Below are 22,544 nucleotides of genomic sequence, written 5' to 3'. Positions count from 1 at the left end.
CCCGTTAGTCACCGACTTCGTGGCGCCAATCTGACACTCGGGTAGACAGGTAGCTAAATGGTAATACTAGTAATGCAAGGAAATAAAAAAAATCGGGTATGTTTAATACATTTATTAAAAGTAAGAACACATTACAAAACTAAAACATTAACAATTTATTCTACATTTATTATGACCAACATTCGTTTATAAATTTTTAGCATTTCATTGCGAACAATCAGTTGAACATCCACAGAATGACACATTTTGCTGATGTTCCAGGAACAAACCCTTTTCACAAACATTTAAGGAGACTTACCTTAAGCTTTCTTTTCATTGGTCAAATAAAACATCTCCCTCTCTTCCCCTTTTACAATGATGCTGCTTCACCATTACGCTAAAATTCTGTAAGACCAAAAAAAAATATACTTCCCTTAAACCTTACGGTAGAAATTTCATCCTAGGATGCTGTTACTGCATCTAGAAATTAAAAATTATATTATCTCATACAGGTTTTATTTACATGTTAGGCTTAACCATCCTACCACACACACACACACACATGCGTGCGCATGCGTGCACTGAGATGAAATACATACTTGCCCAAATAATGTACTTTTATTTACAAAGGCAACATATTAAAACACATAATATTTAAATTTTGTGTAGATTGGATGGTACCAGAAACCATACTACAAAACGAGCGGACAACACTTGATTCTTTACTATGATTGGGCTGACGAATTGCCTCTGGAATGCCCTTGTTACCTTCAACGACTCAGAATTAATACTTTTATCCATCAAAAAACAGCAACAGTTTAACTAAGCAAACATACACCCCACACCCCTCAAAAAATTGTTATTACACAAGGCATTATTTACATGGTAGGAGACCGCACATACGAAGTGCGAAGCTTCAGGTTAGAAATATTGATTAAAGTAACTACTAAAGATGCTAATTTGTTTATGAAAAAATTGCACATGAAATACAGACACTTGCTTATTTACACACACATACATACATACATACATACATACATACACCCTGCATGGCTTCAGAAGTAAGTACGATATTTTGAAAACCACTCAAGACTTACATCTGTTTATGAAAAGGAGCTAAATATTAAAAAAAATTCAAAGTTAATTTTAGAGATGAAATATCATGTGCAAGTCCTTGCATGCGAGAAGATTTTATTACGCAATTATCTTCATTTTCCCCAAACCATAGGTCTGATGTCTGGATACCACACAAATCCCACACCTAACATATGCAATACGAGATGACTGCACGCCAGTCCAAGCCCCTGCGCTTAGAGACGAATCTGCACTAGAAGCGTTAGCAAGCATTGCAATTATCTCGCTTCACTAATGCAGATTCACCTCTGACTAGGTAGACCTCCTGAAACAGTAAACATAGGACGGTGAAACACATTAAAATAATGCATTTCAAAATAATTGAATAATATAAAACACTGCATATTTCACGAAAATCACCACGCAATTGACAGCCCTTTCAGTCACAATTCTGCGAATGCTATCACAGAATGCTAGATTTAGAAAGAAAGGATCATTCATTCCTTCATTATGGAACAAAGTAATACATCACATGAAGAGAAACAAAAAAGGCACACACTTCGTTCTTAGACTCGTGCCGCCTCCTTGACAGAGAGAAAAGATTGTACACATAAAATAGTATATATTTCATTTCCAGCGATGAAGCTGTACTAATATCACCTTGACAAGCTTAGATGATCTAGGGAGAGATAAAGTAAATATATTAACAAAAAAAGTCGACTAAAATTCATTTACAAACAAAATACTTAACATTCCTTCGATTACATATTTTTCTCAATTTAATAAATGAGAGAACACAAACATTTGCTTAAATCACTATTTATCAATTTTAAACTCTCTTGTACATCAGGAAAAAATATATTGTATCATTCATTATTAGTTGTAATGTAAAAAATGCAAAACAGTTTCTTTGTGGGATGTGGAATGCTCACTCACGATCGAAAAAAAGAGGGGCTTCGCTGTAACTCAAGGGGAGGGGGGGAAACCATCTTGAAAGTTGAAGTTTCTCATATATTTGGATGTATAGTAATCAAGTAAGTAATAACATTTGGTGGTATAATATCCGTCTGATTAAAGTTTATTTGCTAACATGAATTCACAAATTAAACGAATCTCTGAGTACATTTGCTTATCTTTTTAAAAAAAAAAATGCACAGATTGATTGTTTTATCATGAATAACCAGGAGCACACTAAAAAAACAAACGAAATTCTCGCCAATAATAACCAACAGCACACAAACAATAAAAAAAAAACATGTGTCAGTAATAACATTCAGCATGCGGAGAAAATCACCAAAATATTGTCAAGAATAACCATCAGTACATGTAGAATACCAATAAAGTCTTGACATGAAAAAGGCTGAAGTGCACGGAGAAAATCATCAAATTCTCGTCAGGTAAAAAAAGCAGAAGCACATGAAAAAAAACCAACAATATTATAACACAGTAATGTTGAAGCACACGTAGAAATCTATCGAAATTTCATGTGAAAAAATAGGAGCACTCAGAGAAAACTATCAGGGAGAAGATTAAAAACTCATAAATTATCAATTTTTTTAAAAAAGTTCAATTTAAATCCTGCCCAAACTCTCATGTTGCTTAAGCAAAGAGTTCACAAGCCGAATTGTGCCAGAACTCTCATGTTGCTTAAGCAAAGAGTTCACAAGTTGACTTGTGAACTCTTTGCTTAAGCAACATGAGAGTTTGGGCAGGATTTAAATTGAACTTTTTTAAAAAAATTGATAATTTATGAGTTTTTAATCTTCTCCCTGATAGTTTTCTCTGAGTGCTCCTATTTTTTCACATGAAATTTCGATAGATTTCTACGTGTGCTTCAACATTACTGTGTTATAATATTGTTGGTTTTTTTTCATGTGCTTCTGCTTTTTTTACCTGACGAGAATTTGATGATTTTCTCCGTGCACTTCAGCCTTTTTCATGTCAAGACTTTATTGGTATTCTACATGTACTGATGGTTATTCTTGACAATATTTTGGTGATTTTCTCCGCATGCTGAATGTTATTACTGACACATGTTTTTTTTTTTATTGTTTGTGTGCTGTTGGTTATTATTGGCGAGAATTTCGTTTGTTTTTTTAGTGTGCTCCTGGTTATTCATGATAAAACAATCAATCTGTGCATTTTTTTTTTTAAAAAGATAAGCAAATGTACTCAGAGATTCGTTTAATTTGTGAATTCATGTTAGCAAATAAACTTTAATCAGACGGATATTATACCACCAAATGTTATTACTTACTTGATTACTATACATCCAAATATATGAGAAACTTCAACTTTCAAGATGGTTTCCCCCCCTCCCCTTGAGTTACAGCGAAGCCCCTCTTTTTTTCGATCGTGAGTGAGCATTCCACATCCCACAAAGAAACTGTTTTGCATTTTTTACATTACAACTAATAATGAATGATACAATATATTTTTTCCTGATGTACAAGAGAGTTTAAAATTGATAAATAGTGATTTAAGCAAATGTTTGTGTTCTCTCATTTATTAAATTGAGAAAAATATGTAATCGAAGGAATGTTAAGTATTTTGTTTGTAAATGAATTTTAGTCGACTTTTTTTGTTAATATATTTACTTTATCTCTCCCTAGATCATCTAAGCTTGTCAAGGTGATATTAGTACAGCTTCATCGCTGGAAATGAAATATATACTATTTTATGTGTACAATCTTTTCTCTCTGTCAAGGAGGCGGCACGAGTCTAAGAACGAAGTGTGTGCCTTTTTTGTTTCTCTTCATGTGATGTATTACTTTGTTCCATAATGAAGGAATGAATGATCCTTTCTTTCTAAATCTAGCATTCTGTGATAGCATTCGCAGAATTGTGACTGAAAGGGCTGTCAATTGCGTGGTGATTTCCGTGAAATATGCAGTGTTTTATATTATTCAATTATTTTGAAATGCATTATTTTAATGTGTTTCACCGTCCTATGTTTACTGTTTCAGGAGGTCTACCTAGTCAGAGGTGAATCTGCATTAGTGAAGCGAGATAATTGCAATGCTTGCTAACGCTTCTAGTGCAGATTCGTCTCTAAGCGCAGGGGCTTGGACTGGCGTGCAGTCATCTCGTATTGCATATGTTAGGTGTGGGATTTGTGTGGTATCCAGACATCAGACCTATGGTTTGGGGAAAATGAAGATAATTGCGTAATAAAATCTTCTCGCATGCAAGGACTTGCACATGATATTTCATCTCTAAAATTAACTTTGAATTTTTTTTAATATTTAGCTCCTTTTCATAAACAGATGTAAGTCTTGAGTGGTTTTCAAAATATCGTACTTACTTCTGAAGCCATGCAGGGTGTATGTATGTATGTATGTATGTATGTGTGTGTAAATAAGCAAGTGTCTGTATTTCATGTGCAATTTTTTCATAAACAAATTAGCATCTTTAGTAGTTACTTTAATCAATATTTCTAACCTGAAGCTTCGCACTTCGTATGTGCGGTCTCCTACCATGTAAATAATGCCTTGTGTAATAACAATTTTTTGAGGGGTGTGGGGTGTATGTTTGCTTAGTTAAACTGTTGCTGTTTTTTGATGGATAAAAGTATTAATTCTGAGTCGTTGAAGGTAACAAGGGCATTCCAGAGGCAATTCGTCAGCCCAATCATAGTAAAGAATCAAGTGTTGTCCGCTCGTTTTGTAGTATGGTTTCTGGTACCATCCAATCTACACAAAATTTAAATATTATGTGTTTTAATATGTTGCCTTTGTAAATAAAAGTACATTATTTGGGCAAGTATGTATTTCATCTCAGTGCACGCATGCGCACGCATGTGTGTGTGTGTGTGTGGTAGGATGGTTAAGCCTAACATGTAAATAAAACCTGTATGAGATAATATAATTTTTAATTTCTAGATGCAGTAACAGCATCCTAGGATGAAATTTCTACCATAAGGTTTAAGGGAAGTATATTTTTTTTTGGTCTTACAGAATTTTAGCGTAATGGTGAAGCAGCATCATTGTAAAAGGGGAAGAGAGGGAGATGTTTTATTTGACCAATGAAAAGAAAGCTTAAGGTAAGTCTCCTTAAATGTTTGTGAAAAGGGTTTGTTCCTGGAACATCAGCAAAATGTGTCATTCTGTGGATGTTCAACTGATTGTTCGCAATGAAATGCTAAAAATTTATAAACGAATGTTGGTCATAATAAATGTAGAATAAATTGTTAATGTTTTAGTTTTGTAATGTGTTCTTACTTTTAATAAATGTATTAAACATACCCGATTTTTTTTATTTCCTTGCATTACTAGTATTACCATTTAGCTACCTGTCTACCCGAGTGTCAGATTGGCGCCACGAAGTCGGTGACTAACGGGCCTGTTGTAGCATGCGCGTCATGACTGCAGCTCGAGTGCTTCGTGATGACACTTTGACGAGCAGTTGGTGGCAGGCTCAGACATTCATGAGCGCCTCATGGCGCCACAAAGTCGCGGACTAATGTACCAGTTGTGACATGCACGGTCAAGTCTATTGTTTGGGTCCCCTGGACACTGTGAGATGACATTCCTGAGTGATGAGTCACGATGCAGGCAGTGCCTCGCGCCCTAATCTCTAATCACCTAGGTCATTCGTGGTTTTACCCGAGTGTGGTTTCCCATGTTTGGCTGTCAGGTTACATTTCTACCACCACCACTCACAGACCTGCTACGACATGCACATGAGTCATGCTGGGTTTTTCCGAAGACAATGGTACTTCCATGTACTACATTCCTATTGGCGGATACAACAGAAATACTCTGTTCCTAATGTTTTTCCAAGAACAGGCAGGTCCGAGGCTATAAAAGGCCAGGATTAACTGTCGGAGCTTCATTGTGTTCTTGGAGTTTGAGTGAGCTAGTTCGTGTGTGAGTTTCGCTGCTACCACGATTCCTACCGCCACCGATACATCATCTTCTGCAGCTCCACTTCATCGTTTTCTGAGGTATGCTACATGTTTCGTTAATATTTTTATGTTTCTCAGCTTTTTCGTAGGTTATCTGATAGCTAGTTTTTTCTCTGTACACTTATGTATGGGTAACCAGGAATTGTTTAGCTTAAACTTTTAACAGTACTTTAAATATTCTAGCATTTTTGAGTTGTGCATTAGTGTAGTTTTGAGGTTATGTAATCAATCATTTTGAGTTAACATTGAATACTTTTTCAGCTTTAACTTTTATGAGTAGGTACTTTAAATATTCTACCATTTTTAGGATTGTACATGAAGGAATAGCTTTGAGGTTATGTTTGCAACTTTTTTTATTTAGTAACATTACTAGTAGTTTAGGTTAGTAAGCTTGAGTGCTAGAGCTTTAAGGTTATGTTTGTAACTTTTTTATTTAGTTACATTGCTATCAGTTTAGGTTAATAAGCTTGAGGGATAGAGTTTTGAGGTTATGTTTGCAACTTTTTCGTGTTAACATCTAGCTACATTGTATTCTTAATTCTTTTGTTATAGTTCTCCGTGCGTCGAGCTACCGTTGTGTGTTCCGTACGTTGAGACCAGTCTACCGAGTGTCGTGATGATGGCGTCTACCGTTCAGAAATGCCGTTTCTGCTCTGCTACATTCACGGCAGGCCACAACCGCTACCGGCACGAGCGTCAGTGTGCTGAGAACCAGCATCGTGACCACCAACAGTGCCACCTATGTGGAAAGATGGTCGCACGCAGCGATAAGATGCAGCAGCACCTTGCATCATGTGCTGGAGCTGTCGCTACGACATCAGGCATGCGGTGTAGCTTCTGCTACAAGGCCTTCGCCCGTGCTGATTTTGCAAGACGCCATGAGAAGTCGGCTTGCGGTCTTAACCCAAACCGCATATCACATACCTGCGACAACTGTGCTAAGGAGTTCGCCAGGGCTGATAAGTTAAAAGCCCACATCAAGGTATGCAAGGGGCCTGCTCCGCCTCCAACAAAGAATCAGAGGATGGTAGCAGTTAAGCCTGCAGTTACGCCCAAGCCTTCGACCAGCCGAACAAAGGTGGTGACCGGGACTGGTTTGGCCAATACCCACGGCTTCATCACCGCCGAAGTGGGTTTCATGGGTAACTTGAAGACGTACGTGGCAGAAAATACGTCAAGTTCTGCCAAGGATATTTGTACGTACCTGGACTCCATCAAGAACAAAATAATCAACCAACTTGTGGAGGAGATTGAAGAGAACGGACCTCTCAAATTCAATATCGTGCTCGAGTGCGCCTACAAAAAACCCGTAGATGCCTGTGAAGACAAGAGGGCCTTCAAAACCATGAATGTCCCCCTCTACGCAGTTCATGAGGTGGAGGAGGCAGTTACCGAGTCCATCTCTAAGATCTGCAAGGAGGAGGAAGACTACATGGGTAAGGGGTCCGGATGGACTTTGTCGGCCGTTAAGCGACTACAGTTGAGAATCAACAAGCTCGATCCACTCCGTGCCAGCTCCTACATCGAATTACCTACTTCCATCAAAGACAAATACGCAGTGATAAATCCGCAAAACCTCGAAGACCACATGTGCTTTAAGTGGTCGATTCTTGTGAAGTACGTGGAAGGTGAGCATCCTGAACGTGTCAACCAGCGCTACCTTGACTTGGAGGGGAAGTTCAACTTCAACAACACTGACTTCCCTACTCCAATCAAGCAAATACCACTGTTTGAAAAACAGAACCCCGGAGTCTCCATCAACATCTACAGTATCGACGAGAATCTGAATGTTGTTCCTGCACGAGTCGCTCCTGAAGAAAAAGAACATCATTTCGATCTTCTGCTCTTGGTCAATGACGATTCATCCCATTTCACCTACATCACTAATTTTTCTGCTCTGGTTCGGTCCCAAATCACTACACATCATGATGCTATTCATGTTTGTAAAAGATGCTTCAAGCATTACGATGATCGGGGTAGGGTTAGCGGGCTCACTGGTCTTCAGTGTTTGGAAAAACACCGTGAGCTCTGCAAACAGCATGCTGCTGTTAGGATGGAGATGCCATCGCCCGATCAAAACGGCCAGCCACCTGTTCTGAAGTTCAAAAACTTCCATCACAGTGATAAGATGCCCATCGTGGTATATTGCGACTTTGAAGCTATTCTAGAGAAAATCCATACATGTCACCCGAATACTGATGAGTCATACACGCTGCAGTACCAAAAGCATAAAGCATACAGCTACTGTATTTACGTGAAAGCTGATAATACCATCATTCCTGCACACCTCACTTCAGCACTTCTATCAGAGCCTGAATTGTATCGCGGTTGTGACGCAGAGGATAAGTTCATATCCCGCATTGTGGAGATTGGACATGACGTACAGAAAATATTTTCTACGTCTGTTCCTATGACTCCGCTCACACATGCACAAAACACTGCTTTTCTGCAAGCAAGGTGTTGTTGCTACTGTGGAGGAAAGTTCGGAGGAACTGTAAAGAAAGTTCGTGACCACAATCACTTCACCGGCGAATTTATTGGGCCTGCATGTAATGACTGCAACCTTCTCAGGCGCAGACCGAAAAAGTTGATTGTGTTCTTCCACAACCTGGCATACGATCAGAACTTCATTATCAGGAAGTTGGGGTATGATAGTAAAGACATCTTCATCATTCCGAATTCAGAGGAGAAGCTGATAACTTTTTCCAAGAAGTTACATGATAAGTTCAGCATTCAGTTTGTCGATACGTTCCGTTTTATGAGTCGGGGTCTTGCTTCGCTCGCTGAGTTCTTGCCTGCAGACAAGTTTATAAGTACTACTGAGTTTTTCGCGCCTGATGAGTTGGAGTTGGTTACCCGCAAGGGTGTCTTCCCGTATGATTTTGTGGATTCTTTTGCTCGACTAGATGATACTCGTCTTCCATCCATCGATGATTTCTACAATAGTCTGACTGATTCCATGATTTCAGAGATGGAGTACGCTCATGCAGTGAAAGTCTAGGACAAGTTTCAGTGTGCTACTTTGGGGGAGTACGCTGACTTGTATCTAAAGACAGATGTCCTGATTTTGGCGGATGTATTCGAGAATTTCCGTTCCATATGTTTGGAGACATACAGCCTAGATCCGTCTCACTATGTTTCTTGTCCAGGGTTCGCTTTCGATGCGATGCTTCGAACCACAGGCGTACAGCTAGAGCTTCTTACCGATTATGATATGTACATGTTTGTGGAGGCTGGTATTAGGGGGGGAGTAGCGCAAAGCATTAAACGTCATTGCGTAGCCAATAACTCCTACATACCTGAGACATATGATGCATCCAAGCCATCCACATTCCTGGAGTACATTGATGCAAATAATTTGTACGGGTGGGCGATGTCTCTGCCGCTTCCAATTCGGCATTTCCAATGGGCAGACACATCAATTGATGTCGTGTCTGTCCCAGATGATTCTCCTACAGGCTACATTATTGAGTGTGATGTGGAGTACCCTCCCGAGCTCCATGAAAGTCATAAAGACCTGCCATTTCTCCCCATAAATCAGTGTCCGCCCGGCTCAAATCAATCAAAGTTGATGACAACACTTGAAAATAAAGAGCACTACATTGTCCACTACAAAAACCTCCAGCAAGCGGTATCTCATGGGCTGAGAGTGACTAAGATACATCGAGTCCTGCAGTTTGAGCAGTCGGCATGGTTGGAGCCCTATATTCGGCTGAATACCAACAAGCGGAAAGCAGCAGCCAACGAGTTCGAGAAGGAGTTCTTTAAGCTCGCTGTGAACTCGACATTTGGTAAACTGATGGAAAATAAAAGGCGGAGGCTCAAAATGGAGTTGGTGTGCTCTGAGAAGAGGTTCAAGAAGTTGGTGTGTCGTCCGTCCTTCAAGGACCGTACAATGTACGAACCGAATTTGTCTCTAGTCCACCTTAATCACGAGACCATCATTTTCGACAAGCCGATCTATGCCGGACTGGCCGTACTAGATCTTTCAAAGACTCTCATGTACGACTTCCACTACAATACCATGAAACCCCGTTACCATGACAATATTCACCTGATGTATATGGATACAGACAGTTTTGTGTATGAGATCCAGACAACAGACTTTTACTCAGACCTCAAAGCCGACCCTACACTGATGGCTAAATTCGACACCAGCTGCTACCCTTCCGACCACCCATGCTTCTCCCCCATCAACAAGAAAGTTGTCGGTAAATTCAAAGATGAATGTGGGGGAGAAGTGATGGAGGAGTTTGTAAGCCTACGGGCCAAACTCTACGCCTACAGGTGTGGTGGTAAGAGCGAGAAAAAGGCCAAGGGCATCCAGCGATGTGTGGTCAAAAACCACATAACATTCGATGACTACCTGGAAGCCCTGCAAGACCACCGCACAATGAGGGCAGGCGTTAGAGCAATTCGCTCCCATCAGCACATACTCTATACTGAGTACAGCAATAAGCTGGCCATAACGTGGGAGGACGACAGACGGCTGATCTGCGAAGATGGTATCCACACAGTACCCCACGGATATGTTGGAGGCGGCGAATAATTTTTTTTCTGTAAATAGTTTTTGATTTAAATAGTTTGGCAGTTTGGTAGTTGTTTCCATTTGTTGTATAGTTTTTCTGTTTTTGCTGTACAGTTTATGTTTTTGATTTATAGTTTCCATTTTTGTTGTAAAGTTTCAGTTTTTTTATGTGTAGTTTTTGTTTTTGCTCCATTTTTGTTGTGTAAAATATGTTCTTAATTTAATAAATACAATTTTACCTACATATTGTTTATTATTTTTAATATAGAACCTATATCCCACGAGGTACTGATACTTATAAATGTCTTACAGAATGGTGAAATGTAATTATACACAAACATTAAAATATCTGCTTCCATGCAGCTTTTAAAACACGAGTACGCAAACATGAACTTGTTTATAAAAGTGAAATTGAACGCAGACATTACAAATATCTGCTTCCGTGCAGCTTTAAAACACGAGTACGCAAACATGAACTTGTTTATAAAAGTGAAATTGAACGCAGACATTAAAAATATCTGCTTCCATGCAGCTTTTAAACACATGTACGCAAACATGAACTTGTTTATAAAAGTGAAATTGAACGCAGACATTAAAAATGTCTGCTTCCATGCAGCTTTAAAACACGTGTACGCAAACATGAGAAGAGATTATTACTTGTGAGTTAGGACTCTGAAAATTTTTTGGCCAGCTAAGATGGAGTAATAAATGTTTTTTTTAAATTATCATTACTTTAACTAACGCATCCACAACGATAGTATTGATAACATATATTTTAGTTAAAACCTATAAGTGATAAGACTTTAAGAAAAAACTGTCGGTTACAACAACAAAATGACTGTGGATTTTGTGGATTTTTTGGATTCTGTGGATTTTGGTCTATAAGGTTCATAACAATGTTGGTAGAGAATTGTAACTCGACCTTACATACACTAACATACTTTATAAACCTACAGCCGATGACGACATCCATCAGATGAAATCAAGATGGCAGTCTCCACTAAATAAGATGGTCCCTCCAGCAGACAACGATGGTATATATTTTTTTCCCTGATTTTCTAAGTTAATAATTATGATTTTCCAAGATGGTGGATGTAACGAAAAATTGTAACATGAATGAGTGGGGTGTTCGATGACGATGCCATTGTAACAGAGGGGTGGGGGTGCTAGATGATGTACTTGTAATTTAGAGGAGTGGGGTGTTCGATACATAGGTTTTTAATTAAAATTTTATTAAATAATATTTTTTTAATTTTATTTTAAAATTTTGATTATTTAATTTTTTAAAATTTAAATTTGTTTTCATTAAAATCGGATAATAAATAAAGATTTTCAAGATGGCGGACGAAACTCAAAATAGAGGAATGTTGTAGAAAACAAAATGGCCACCGGACTTGATGTAATCCAAGATGGTCGCCGGAAGTGACGTAATCCAAGATGGTCGCAGGAAGGGACGCAATCTAAGATGGCCGCCGGAAGTGACGTCATCCAAGATGGCCGCTGGAAGTGACGTAATCCAAGATGGCCGCCTCGAATCCCCGAATCCCCCTCCCCCCTCCCCTGTCCCCATATGAACCAAATACACCTACTGTCAGTCCCTGAGACGGATCTTAGCCGAGTCCACGTGCCCTTCCACGTGGTGGCGCCCACTATCTCTCATCACCATAAAGACCCTCTGAAAACCCTAATCACAACAACAGTAGCGACTGCCATAGATAGTCTCTCTTCGAAATCCATCTAATTGAATACATCCATAGTATAGCTGTACTTGTAAAGTGTTCTTTTTTTACCTTTGGTTATCAGTCAGTAATGACTTGATTTTTATGTTACCTTATCTGAGGTGATAAAAAGAATTTCCATTTTCAATTTTACAAAATGTTCTTTTTGGCAACTGAACACAGAATCTAAAACCCGACTTAGTTAATTACAAAATCCTTTTTGTTCATTAAAGATACATTCTTCAGTGAAGTCCGTGAACTTATCGTAGTCCTCAACAGTGTACAAATAACATTCATTTAGTTTTAAAGTTCTGAGGACAGTTGTTAGATCATTAGAGACAGTAACTCAAATCTCAGACCAGGAATACAAGGGAAAATTATTTATACACTATTGAATGGGAACCATCCCAGCATTTGCCTGGAGTCTTTTGGGAATACTCTGAAAAAACTAAAACAGGATTGCTACCGAATCTGCACCCATGTGACTTTTGGAATACTAGTCCCGTGTCTTAAGGGAGGAAAGAAAGGAATCTGAAGATGTCATATTTGTTTAAACAGTTATTAAGTAACAATTATTTAAGTTTAAAAATGAAGCCATATTGCCATAATTAAAACAGAGATAGCATATTAAGAGGTTTTCAAAGATCATAAACCCATTGTGTTTTGACAGTATTATTACAGTTGTGGTCATCCCCAACAAATTATTCAGTACTTAACGCCAAAGACTTCAAAGGAAAACTGTGTATAGCAACCAGTCACTATTAACTTCAGGCTTTCTACTAAATGATATGCCATGATTTAAGGAAGCCTAAAACTTTGCCACCTGACTGTATACTCATCTTAAAAGGGCTACTCCTGCATGTCTCTTCCTCATACTAGATATATGTACCAACCATTTAACAACATATCAACAATAATTTCCATTGGACAGGAAAACCGGTGGATGAAGAAGGGCATATCTTTGGTTCCAATGAGATGGAATGTAGTTTTCGGTGGAAGCATGCATTGCCTCGTGTCCATCTACGCAGGCGATGGGTCGGTGGACGTCTCTCATGGTGGCATCGAGTGTGGACAAGGAATCAACACCAAGGCAAGTACACTTCACGGAGTGAAAGGGTGGTGAAAACACCTAATTGTTTTACTTTACAAGGGACCGGGACATAATATAAATTAGTAATGTATGTGCTCGTGATTTTCGAATTGTTTCATATTAAATATGTCCTTCCTTTGCAAATGTGATACCTAAACAAAACCTAATGTATAATAAAAAAATGTATGTTAGTAATAAATGATTAAACTCAAAAAGGGTTAAAAGCAATTGATTTTAAATTTTAGATAACAACGCCAGTATAAAATTAGTGTTTATTTTATTGTAAATTCAAACTATTCCTAAGACAACATGAATACATACTTAAAACCAAGTAATCTTGCTGCTATTTTGAATGCAAAGTAAAAGAAAAGACACTGATTCATTAGTAAGTAATAAGTGACTCCAACAGAGGCGCACCCAGGAATTTTTTTTTTGGGGGGGGGGGGGGGGTTGAAGTTTTTTTTATGAAGGAACACCGGTTTCAAAAATAAAGAGGGGGTCCGGGGGTCCTCCCCCGGGAAAATTTGGATTTCTAGGTGAAATTTTGTGCTATTTAAGAAGTTTTTGTATCAAATTATTGAATGTACTGCTGGTAGAAAAAAGAATAATTTTTAGTACGGTACTAAATTTTGTTTTAGACAAGAATGAAACAAAGATACCTTTATCAAACCCAGGGTCTCGTCCGCTCAAAATCAGTATTATTTTAATACCATGAAAATCATAGCATGCAATAAAGTCCACATTCTGTGCAACTTAAATCACTGACAATGATGGTTTGCTTTTTACTGCATTCACACACACAAATTAAGTTCACTCTACGAATAAAAACAAAGGGTATAAAATTCACAAATATAATGTCTAGTTAAAACTGCAGAAATACAGTCCAAAATTATGCAAAAATTGAGATAAACTTAGCGCACAAACAATTCTTAGTTTTTATATAACACAAACTAATTTGTAAAAAAAATAATGTAATTCACGGTAGCAGACTTCAAATGTAATACTACAATAACACTGATCAGCGATCACCAATCTTTACTACTGAAGGCCCGAAGCCAAAGGAAAGGAAAAATATATATCGAAATGAAGTAACTACAATTTTTTACACTATGCGTTGAAGTTCGCGCATTACACACTTTAAAGGTAATATATTATTAATCTTTTACTGGTTATAGTATTTTTGGAAGTCTCTAATTTTCAGGACTAGGCTACTCTTTTTTTGGTCTAAATCTAATCTAGTATAATACATACCAAAGTTCCGTCTGTCCTTCCAGAAAACGAAAGCCTCATATTTAACAATGCTGCATCAGTTCTGTCAAATATAGTTGATGATACATATTGCAGACATAATGAATGAAATGTTCGTGGTACACTATTAAAAAAAACACTACTAAAAACTATTATTCACGACAAGGCAATATGATTATTTTAAACAAATATCCATTCTTCTTTGTTTTTCCGCCATTTTGTCCAAAACTGTGTCAACTGATGGTGTCAAGTTCCTGTATATATGCAGGAGAGATAAACCATTTAACCTTGTTTCAGAAGTAGAACTTCTTAAATAACTTTTCAGTCTACGCAGAGTGGAAAAAGTCCTTTCATTTTCAGCAGTGGACACAGGTAGAACTGCTAATATATGCAACAAAATTCTAATGTTCGGTAGCATGTTTTCATCACAATGCTTCAGAGCACTTAGTGCATCCTTTGGCCTGTCGTCATTGTTCAGCCTAGCAATAGCTCTGTACCAAAACCTCAGCTCTATTTTTAGTTCGTCAGTTGTACCATGCAAGTCATTTTTGTAGAACATCACCAAAGACTGAAAGTCATTCAATGTTTCCTCAGAAAATTTGGTGGGATATGTTGGCAAAATGTTTGGAATCCTGTCAATATTAACCTGTGTTTTGTAAATCTCTCCTCCAAATTATTTATGAATGCATCTAAAAACGGGATGTATATTGCGACTCGATAATAGTCCTCTGAAGTATCAGTTTCCACATTGCATCTCAACGTTTGCTTGCCAACTGTCCTTGGTTTGTTCATTTGAAAATCAAAGTTTTCAGCCTTTGTTGCGACATTAGTAAATAACTTGGTGAACTCAGCGTCTGCATTTTCTCTGATATTTCTTATCTCCTGTAATGTATCCTCTGCAAGATCACATGCCTTTTTCAAATCAACATTTCTTTGTTGTAGTAGCTTACATAAAATTCTGCTGTAGGAAAATACCTGGTTTATAACATGCAGAGCAACAACAAAATCAACATTTTTTACTGTACAATTTAACTTGTGTGCAGCATTAGCAGAATCTTTATCTGACCATTCAGAAATTATTCCTAGAGCCAAAACAATGCCATCATATAACTCGAGAATAATTATAACAGAGTTGTACCTTTCATCCCACCTAGTGGCACACATCTGTTTCAGTCTTTCATGGCTAGAACAAACTTCTGCTTTTTTCAAACATTCATCCAGTACACCCTGTCTTTTAGGGGTGTGAAAAAAGTCATGCAACTTACCAATTGTACTCAAACAATTTCTAATTGCTGCAATACCACAGGAATTCGATACAGCTAAGTTTAAGGAGTGTGCAGCACAATGAACATACAGTGCCTGTGGATACAAAGACTGAAAATGGGCCTGTACGCCATTGAATTTTCCACTCATTGCAGCTGCTCCATCATATCCTTGACCACGCACCTTGCTCAGATCTACTCCAAGAGCCTTAAGCTTATCAATCATTGCAAATGCAATCCCTTTGCCTGTGACATCTTCAAGAGGTATGAACTACAAAAACAGTTCCTCAACATTAGATGTTGTAGAATCTAGACAACGAATGCAAAGGGACATTTGCTCAACACAAGAAATGTCTGTCGTTTCATCAAGCAGCACAGAAAAAAATGACAAATTAATCTTGGCTACCAATACATCAAGAATAATGCTGTTGCTTATTTCAATAATTTCGATTTGAATTGTCCAACTAGTGTACAGTGCATTGTTTTTACTGTTAGATAATGACTTCTGGAGGCTGTCGTCGTATTTTTCCCGGTATCTTAACAGCTCTCTGAAATTTCCTTCATTTACCTTAGCATCATCATCTCCAACTTTTCCAGTATCCCGATGACCTCTTAAACTCAAACCTTGTCATCCACAGAAGAGCACTGACACAATAATGGGTTTTAATTTACTTCTGTTCTGCAAAATTTGTTTCTTTTTTTTCTTCATTTAGTTGCAAATCAACTGGATCTTGCTGTTTTGTCTCAATCATCATTATGATGCTGGCTGTCTCCACATTTTCCTGGTGATACGAACTTTTTTGGTGTTGACTGAAACGTTCTTTTGCTTTTTTACAGTTACAAAATTTTTCATAACACAACTGCCCTAGGTTTTGGTGACTTCCTTTACTAACACATATTTTGTTGAACAGAACACAAAACTTGCAAAATGCTCCATCAACTTTTTTTGAGTAAGTTAACCACTTCCATTCAACCAACCACTTGTGCTGAAACTTTAAATTCCTGTTACCTGATGATGGGTATGTAAAGGTTTCTGACGGTGACCACAGTTTAATCAAGATGTCCTTCTTCTCACTATTTGTTAGTTTATTGTCTACAAAATTAGCTATGTCGTATGGGTCCGACTGTTGAACACTAACTACGACATCTTCATCTTCTTCCACACTTTCCACAGTCTTCACTACAGTCTGTTCATTTACCTCAGCAATCAGTTTCTCTTCTTGAGAGTCTGAAATATAATTTCTCAATTACTAATTAACCAAAACATATCAAGAATGTGTGTCACATTGCTAGTACTACTGGTTTAGCTATTTATAGAAGTTTAACTTATCACTTCTGTCATGTACTCCGGCCTCCCGACACACATTTTTTTTTGTCGAAAGAGTGAAAGACTTAAGATAAACAGATATAATTTACAGACCAGATAACTCGACCCCAAATAATAACTTATAACTCATTCCATAATAAGAGTTATTACTTCCAGGATAAGTGTTTTTGCAATTGTTATTATAACTTTTATTGGTTTCTCAATCTCCATCAATTTTTTGTCCCAGTAACACATACATAACACTATATGCCGTTGCCACTAAACTATAATGTAAGAGTCTGTATTACCACCTTCTCTGGGTAAAGTTATAGCATACACCAAACACTAATTATGACTGCCAATTAACGTTAATGATCAAGTCGTGTTGCTCGGACTGACCGTACATCATGGGCAACAATGACGAACTTGGTCATTAAGGGAATTTATGGTGATGTGACAGTGAACAAAGCTGTCCACAGAGGCGATCATTTGGAATAATAACTTACCGCGTTAAATAAGTAACTGTTTCTATGATAAAATGCTAAATTAATTATCAATCATAATTCATTAATTTTGTAATCGTCCAAAAATAATGGATGGTATTTTGATCAGAAACTTCTTGTGGTCATAAATATTGCTGTAAAAGCACTCATATTTAATTGTTTTAAACATTTGTATATTTAAGAATGATAATCATTAACAACGATCGCACAATTTCTTATACTGCGGTATGGGTCACTACAACAACAGTATGTAACGCCATTATTACTACAGTTATCTGGCACATCCACGCATCCATTACCTATATGTACAACTTAGATTTTTCGCAGGTTTAATACAGGCCGTAGGAAGTACACTCACTCTGTGACTGATGGGACACGATATCGGGCACGGGCAACGGCCTTAGCCAAGGGGGGTAGGGAGGGGCAGTTGCCTCCCTCTAGATATTCAAAAAAAAATGTAGCGAAAGCCAAATGCAAAGAAATCAAAGGTTTAAGTTCACTCACTTGATTGGTTTGAACGATCAAGCAAGTCTCGTACGTCGAAACTCGAATGATTTCACTTATTCCATTCCAAGTATTCCGTCTGCGCTGGTATAATCTACTGTTAAACCATGGCTCCATATATCAACTCCCCCTCCCCCCCCCCCCCCCCAGGTTATCGGCTGGTGACGCTCTTGGGCAAGGGTGAGTTGCGGTCTGGGTTCTGTACTGACAGACCATTTCCTGGAAAATGTGCGCAGGGCAACAGTTGTTTACTCATCGCGAGATACTTGTGAAGACATGCACGCAATCATTAGGTTGCCTGCACTGTGGTAGGAATTATTCGTCTAGAAATGCGAATTAATGTTTTTGTATTGCACAGTAATGTATGCTCTCTGGTGACTAGAGCCACGTGATATCACAAGTGCCTCTGTCCAACCTGCATTCCTGCCACGGATCTACCCATCATCACGAACTGCAGATTAAACTGTGTTTCATGTAAGTTGTCCGTGTTTTGACGATTCTCTTCCGAGAAAGACGTCCGCCCTCTCCATTGAAGTGGTAGTGGTGCTTAATCCTAATACTTCCCGGCTTTTTGAAAGAAAAAAAAAACAGGGCCTGTGCTCTACTGTTTGTGTTTACAGGCAAGCAACATAAAAATGGACAATTACTTGAAATACAGTATAGTAGCTGACACACAAATGATAAATCTATCAATTCCCTGCAAGCCGCTTACCTTCATGTTCAGCATCATAACTAGTTCCTGGCTTTGGTCGTTTGGAGAAGTAGTTCAGTAAATTAAAATCATGCTTACGTTTCGACATTCTGATACCACACTCACTATCAAAATCAGTTCTAAAACTCGCGAAGGAGAACACTGCCCAGTCCCCACAATCTTCGGTAATGTTACACGGTAACCGAAAACAGACTGAGTAAGAGAAAATGAAAACGCATTGACTAACAGAGCGAGGGATAACGATTAGAGGAGGGGGTGCCAGATAGAGATTACTAGGCGCTGCAGGGGTAAGCATAGTCGTCTGGCGACACCATAATGTATACACTTACGTGAAAACATCTCACAAAGTTTGGTAGATTGAGCCCTGCCCATAGACCATCGTACCTATTTTGCTGGGACTGGGAATGTTTTTTCTTTTTCCATTCTAGATTTTTTCTTTACATTTTAGGGGGGGGGGGGATTAAACCCCCAACCCCCCCCCCTGGGTGCGCCACTGGACTCCAATGCAGTAACTTGAAACAATATGAAATTTAAGTTTTTTTTTTTAAATTATTTCATTCTTGAAATTATCTTGGCAGTAAGTAGCCTAGGCGAATGATAAGATATAGTTAGAGTAGTGTATGACTGGGGCTCTTGTGACTGCGTCCTGGGTGTGGTGTCTGTGGCGTCGACCGCCAAATTGGTTTGTGGCGTCACGGTGACCATCTTGGTGTAATATTTCTTCAAAATTTCTCAAAAGTGACTCAAATTCCAAGTTTTGAGGAAAAAATTCCAGTCTTATTACCCGAAAATTCAAAATGTATCAAATATATTTTCCTTAAAAAAAAAAAAAATTACTGCTTAAAGCTGCTTAAATTTCGACAAGCCGCTCAAAGTCACTGAGGTTATGATCTTGACCTCGATCGTTAACTTCAAAATCTTTAATTTTTGATTAAAAAAATGAAAAAATTCCGAAAAATATATTTTAAAAAAATGTTTTCTTCACATTTTTAGCTACCTAATCCATTTAGTCCTCATTTCGATCCCTAGTAATAGTTAACATGTGATTTATTAATAAAAAATGTAAAAATACTTAATTAACATTTAAATAAAATTTTAATAAAAAATCCTGCTAATGTCACACCCACCATCTTGTATTCTAGAAACTCCCGTCATATTTAATATTGACGTCTCGTCCGCCATCTTGAAAATCCGTAATTTTAAATAAAAAAATTGGGAAAAATTGTAAAAATTATAAAAAATTAATTAATAAAATTTTAATTAAAATTGCTTTCTTATCTAAGAGTCCTCAGTTTGAACCTGATGAGGTCATTCGATTAAAAATGGCGATGGTTCCTTCCTCCATGGAAGCCACTGACCCACCACTAATGTTAATGCAGATACATCAGCCAGTATAATGTCATGTCAGCCATATTGTTTTCATCTGCTAGAGACCGCTACCACCATTTTGGATCCGACATATTGTTTTCTCTGCTAGAGGGTGCTGTCACCATATTAGTTTAATTTTTACCCACTAGAGTGTAGCATTATTTATTATCGTGGCATCCATAGCCTTGCCATCTTGGCCAGCATCTTGCAAATCTGTAAATATTTAGCTATAAAATCGGGAAGTATTATGAAATTCATCACAAAAATTCCTTATTAAAATAATGATTTTTTTCACTCTATTCTTGTCCTCAGTTCGATACTTGCTTGATGCAAAAAAAGGAACATTATTACAATTTACCCTAAAAAAATTGGTTCGAGAAATAAAACAACAAAATTACAATTAAAAATTCTTACAGCATTTCTACAAGAAGAAAAAACAAATTACAAGTATTACTCGTTTTCTACCGCCTTATTAGAGTCCTTTGCATAAATTGGAATGTGTTTTCAGGGCAGTTCTACATTACAGTCGATTAACCAGCCACGTCCAATCAGTGGTCATACTGCCAATTGTTGGCCATGCATGCCCAGTTGGTGACTAGTCACGTCTTTTCAATGGTCAGGCACGTAAACGGTGGCCAGGTACATTCAGTTTGTGACCAGACATGTGTAGTCAGTAGCCATGCATAGTCGATTTTAGGCCACGCATGTCCAGTTGTTGGCCAGACACACCTATTTGTGGCCAGGAATGCATGTCCAGTAGGTGGCAAGATACGTCCTGTAGATGGCAAGGTACATCCAGTTGTTAGCCAGGCGCATTCAGTAAGTGGTCAGACACAATCAGGAGGTATTTTTCGAAGATATTCGACCAACATTTTAAACAGGTCATGTTCAATGTCAGGTGTATAGACCAGGCGTCTCCAAACCACGAGGCCAATCGTGTCCTGATTACAGACTTGTTGATGCACATTCGTCTAAAAAGGAGCACATTAAAAAAAGGACACACATTTGGAAGCACATTGAGGGTACATTAAAAAAAAAAGGACGCAGATGAAAAAAGGAAGCATATTTGGAAGCAAATTCGACAAAAAGGTAGCACATTTGTAAGCACAATAAAAAAAAGGAAACAATTTTGGGAGTGCATTTGACAGACAAAGAGGAAAAACAAACAAGGAAGAAAAACAAAAACAAAAAAGGAAGAACATTTGGAAGCACTTTCGACATAAACGAAGCACCTTTGGAAGCACAATCAAAAAAGGAAGCACATTGGGTAGCACATTTTGACAAAAAGGAAGCCATTTGAAATCACATTCAAAGAAGGAAGCACATTTGGAAGCACATTCGATAAAGGAAGCACATTAAAAAAGAAACAAATTTGGAAGCTCATTCACAAAAAGGAAGCTGTATTACGAGAACTCATAATTAGTTAGAAATTATATTTCAAGAAAATTTAGAGGAAAATCCTAAATACTATTTATTTTTCAATTTTATACACATGCAAGTAAAACATGTCATTATTGTATGTAGCCAGCTTTCTTCAGTTCCTTGAGTACGAAGGTACTTTGCTGAGGTGCGAATAGTTTCCTCCACTAATTGATGTCATCAGTAGTCTCAAATGATCTTCCAAAATGTTAGGAGCTTCCCATGGTGTAAAATTAATCTCTTCTGCTGCTTTCATCTCTCTTGCATGTTTATTATAATTATTTTTAAGATTACTATCAGCCCAGTGATCATCGTAAGCTTGATCACAATAATTTATTTTATCACATTTCCATCGTGTTAGTCTCAGGGATTTATCACAGTCCTCGAACTTGCCAGCTTTAGGTGCATCATCACAGACTTTTATCTTGTCACCAGCTTCAAAGTCACTGTCACCATCATCGTAGAAGTCAGCGTGTTCATCTGGATTATTGTAAGAATTTTAAATCGTTAACGTTGAAGCTTCTTCATCGTCTACAAGTTTCCTTTTTAAGTGTCCATCATTTGTCCAAATTATGGAGGATCTATATGAATTCGGCTTGAATCTATCCTCACTTTTCATGGTAAATAATACTTCCATTGGCTTCAATCTTCCTTAAATCAACAACGTCCTTCAATTTAATTTCTTTGTCGAGATAGGAGAACCATCAACATCACGATCAAAGCACGGAAAATTATTATCACCATGCAGCATGCTTTTCTTTAGATAGTAGCTCCTTCGTTGTCCTCTATCTTGTAAGTGGGCTTGGCTTTACAAGTTATGCCATGAATTTTTAAGCTCTCTCTTTGTGGATTACTACACGGAACACAAATATCATTTTGCATAGTGGGTTTTTAACACTGTCATTCTTCTCGAATTGTCCAGCATTC

General features: G+C 37.8%; 1 protein-coding gene across 4 annotated transcripts in view; it reads left to right on the top strand.

Annotated features, from left to right (window-relative positions):
• The window catches only part of LOC134527771 (uncharacterized), a 263,429-nt gene that overhangs the window by 177,791 nt on the left and 63,094 nt on the right, over nt 1-22,544 (top strand). For all 4 annotated transcript variants that reach the window (XM_063360703.1, XM_063360704.1, XM_063360705.1 and 1 more), the window contains exon 21: nt 13,137-13,295. In XM_063360703.1, the coding sequence (XP_063216773.1) occupies nt 13,137-13,295 (159 nt within the window). The remainder of the gene's footprint in view (nt 1-13,136; nt 13,296-22,544) is intronic.

This window comes from Bacillus rossius, chromosome 1 (genome assembly GCF_032445375.1).
Source record: "Bacillus rossius redtenbacheri isolate Brsri chromosome 1, Brsri_v3, whole genome shotgun sequence".
Lineage (NCBI taxonomy): Eukaryota > Metazoa > Arthropoda > Insecta > Phasmatodea > Bacillidae > Bacillus > Bacillus rossius.
This window is presented reverse-complemented; position numbering and strand designations above follow the sequence as displayed.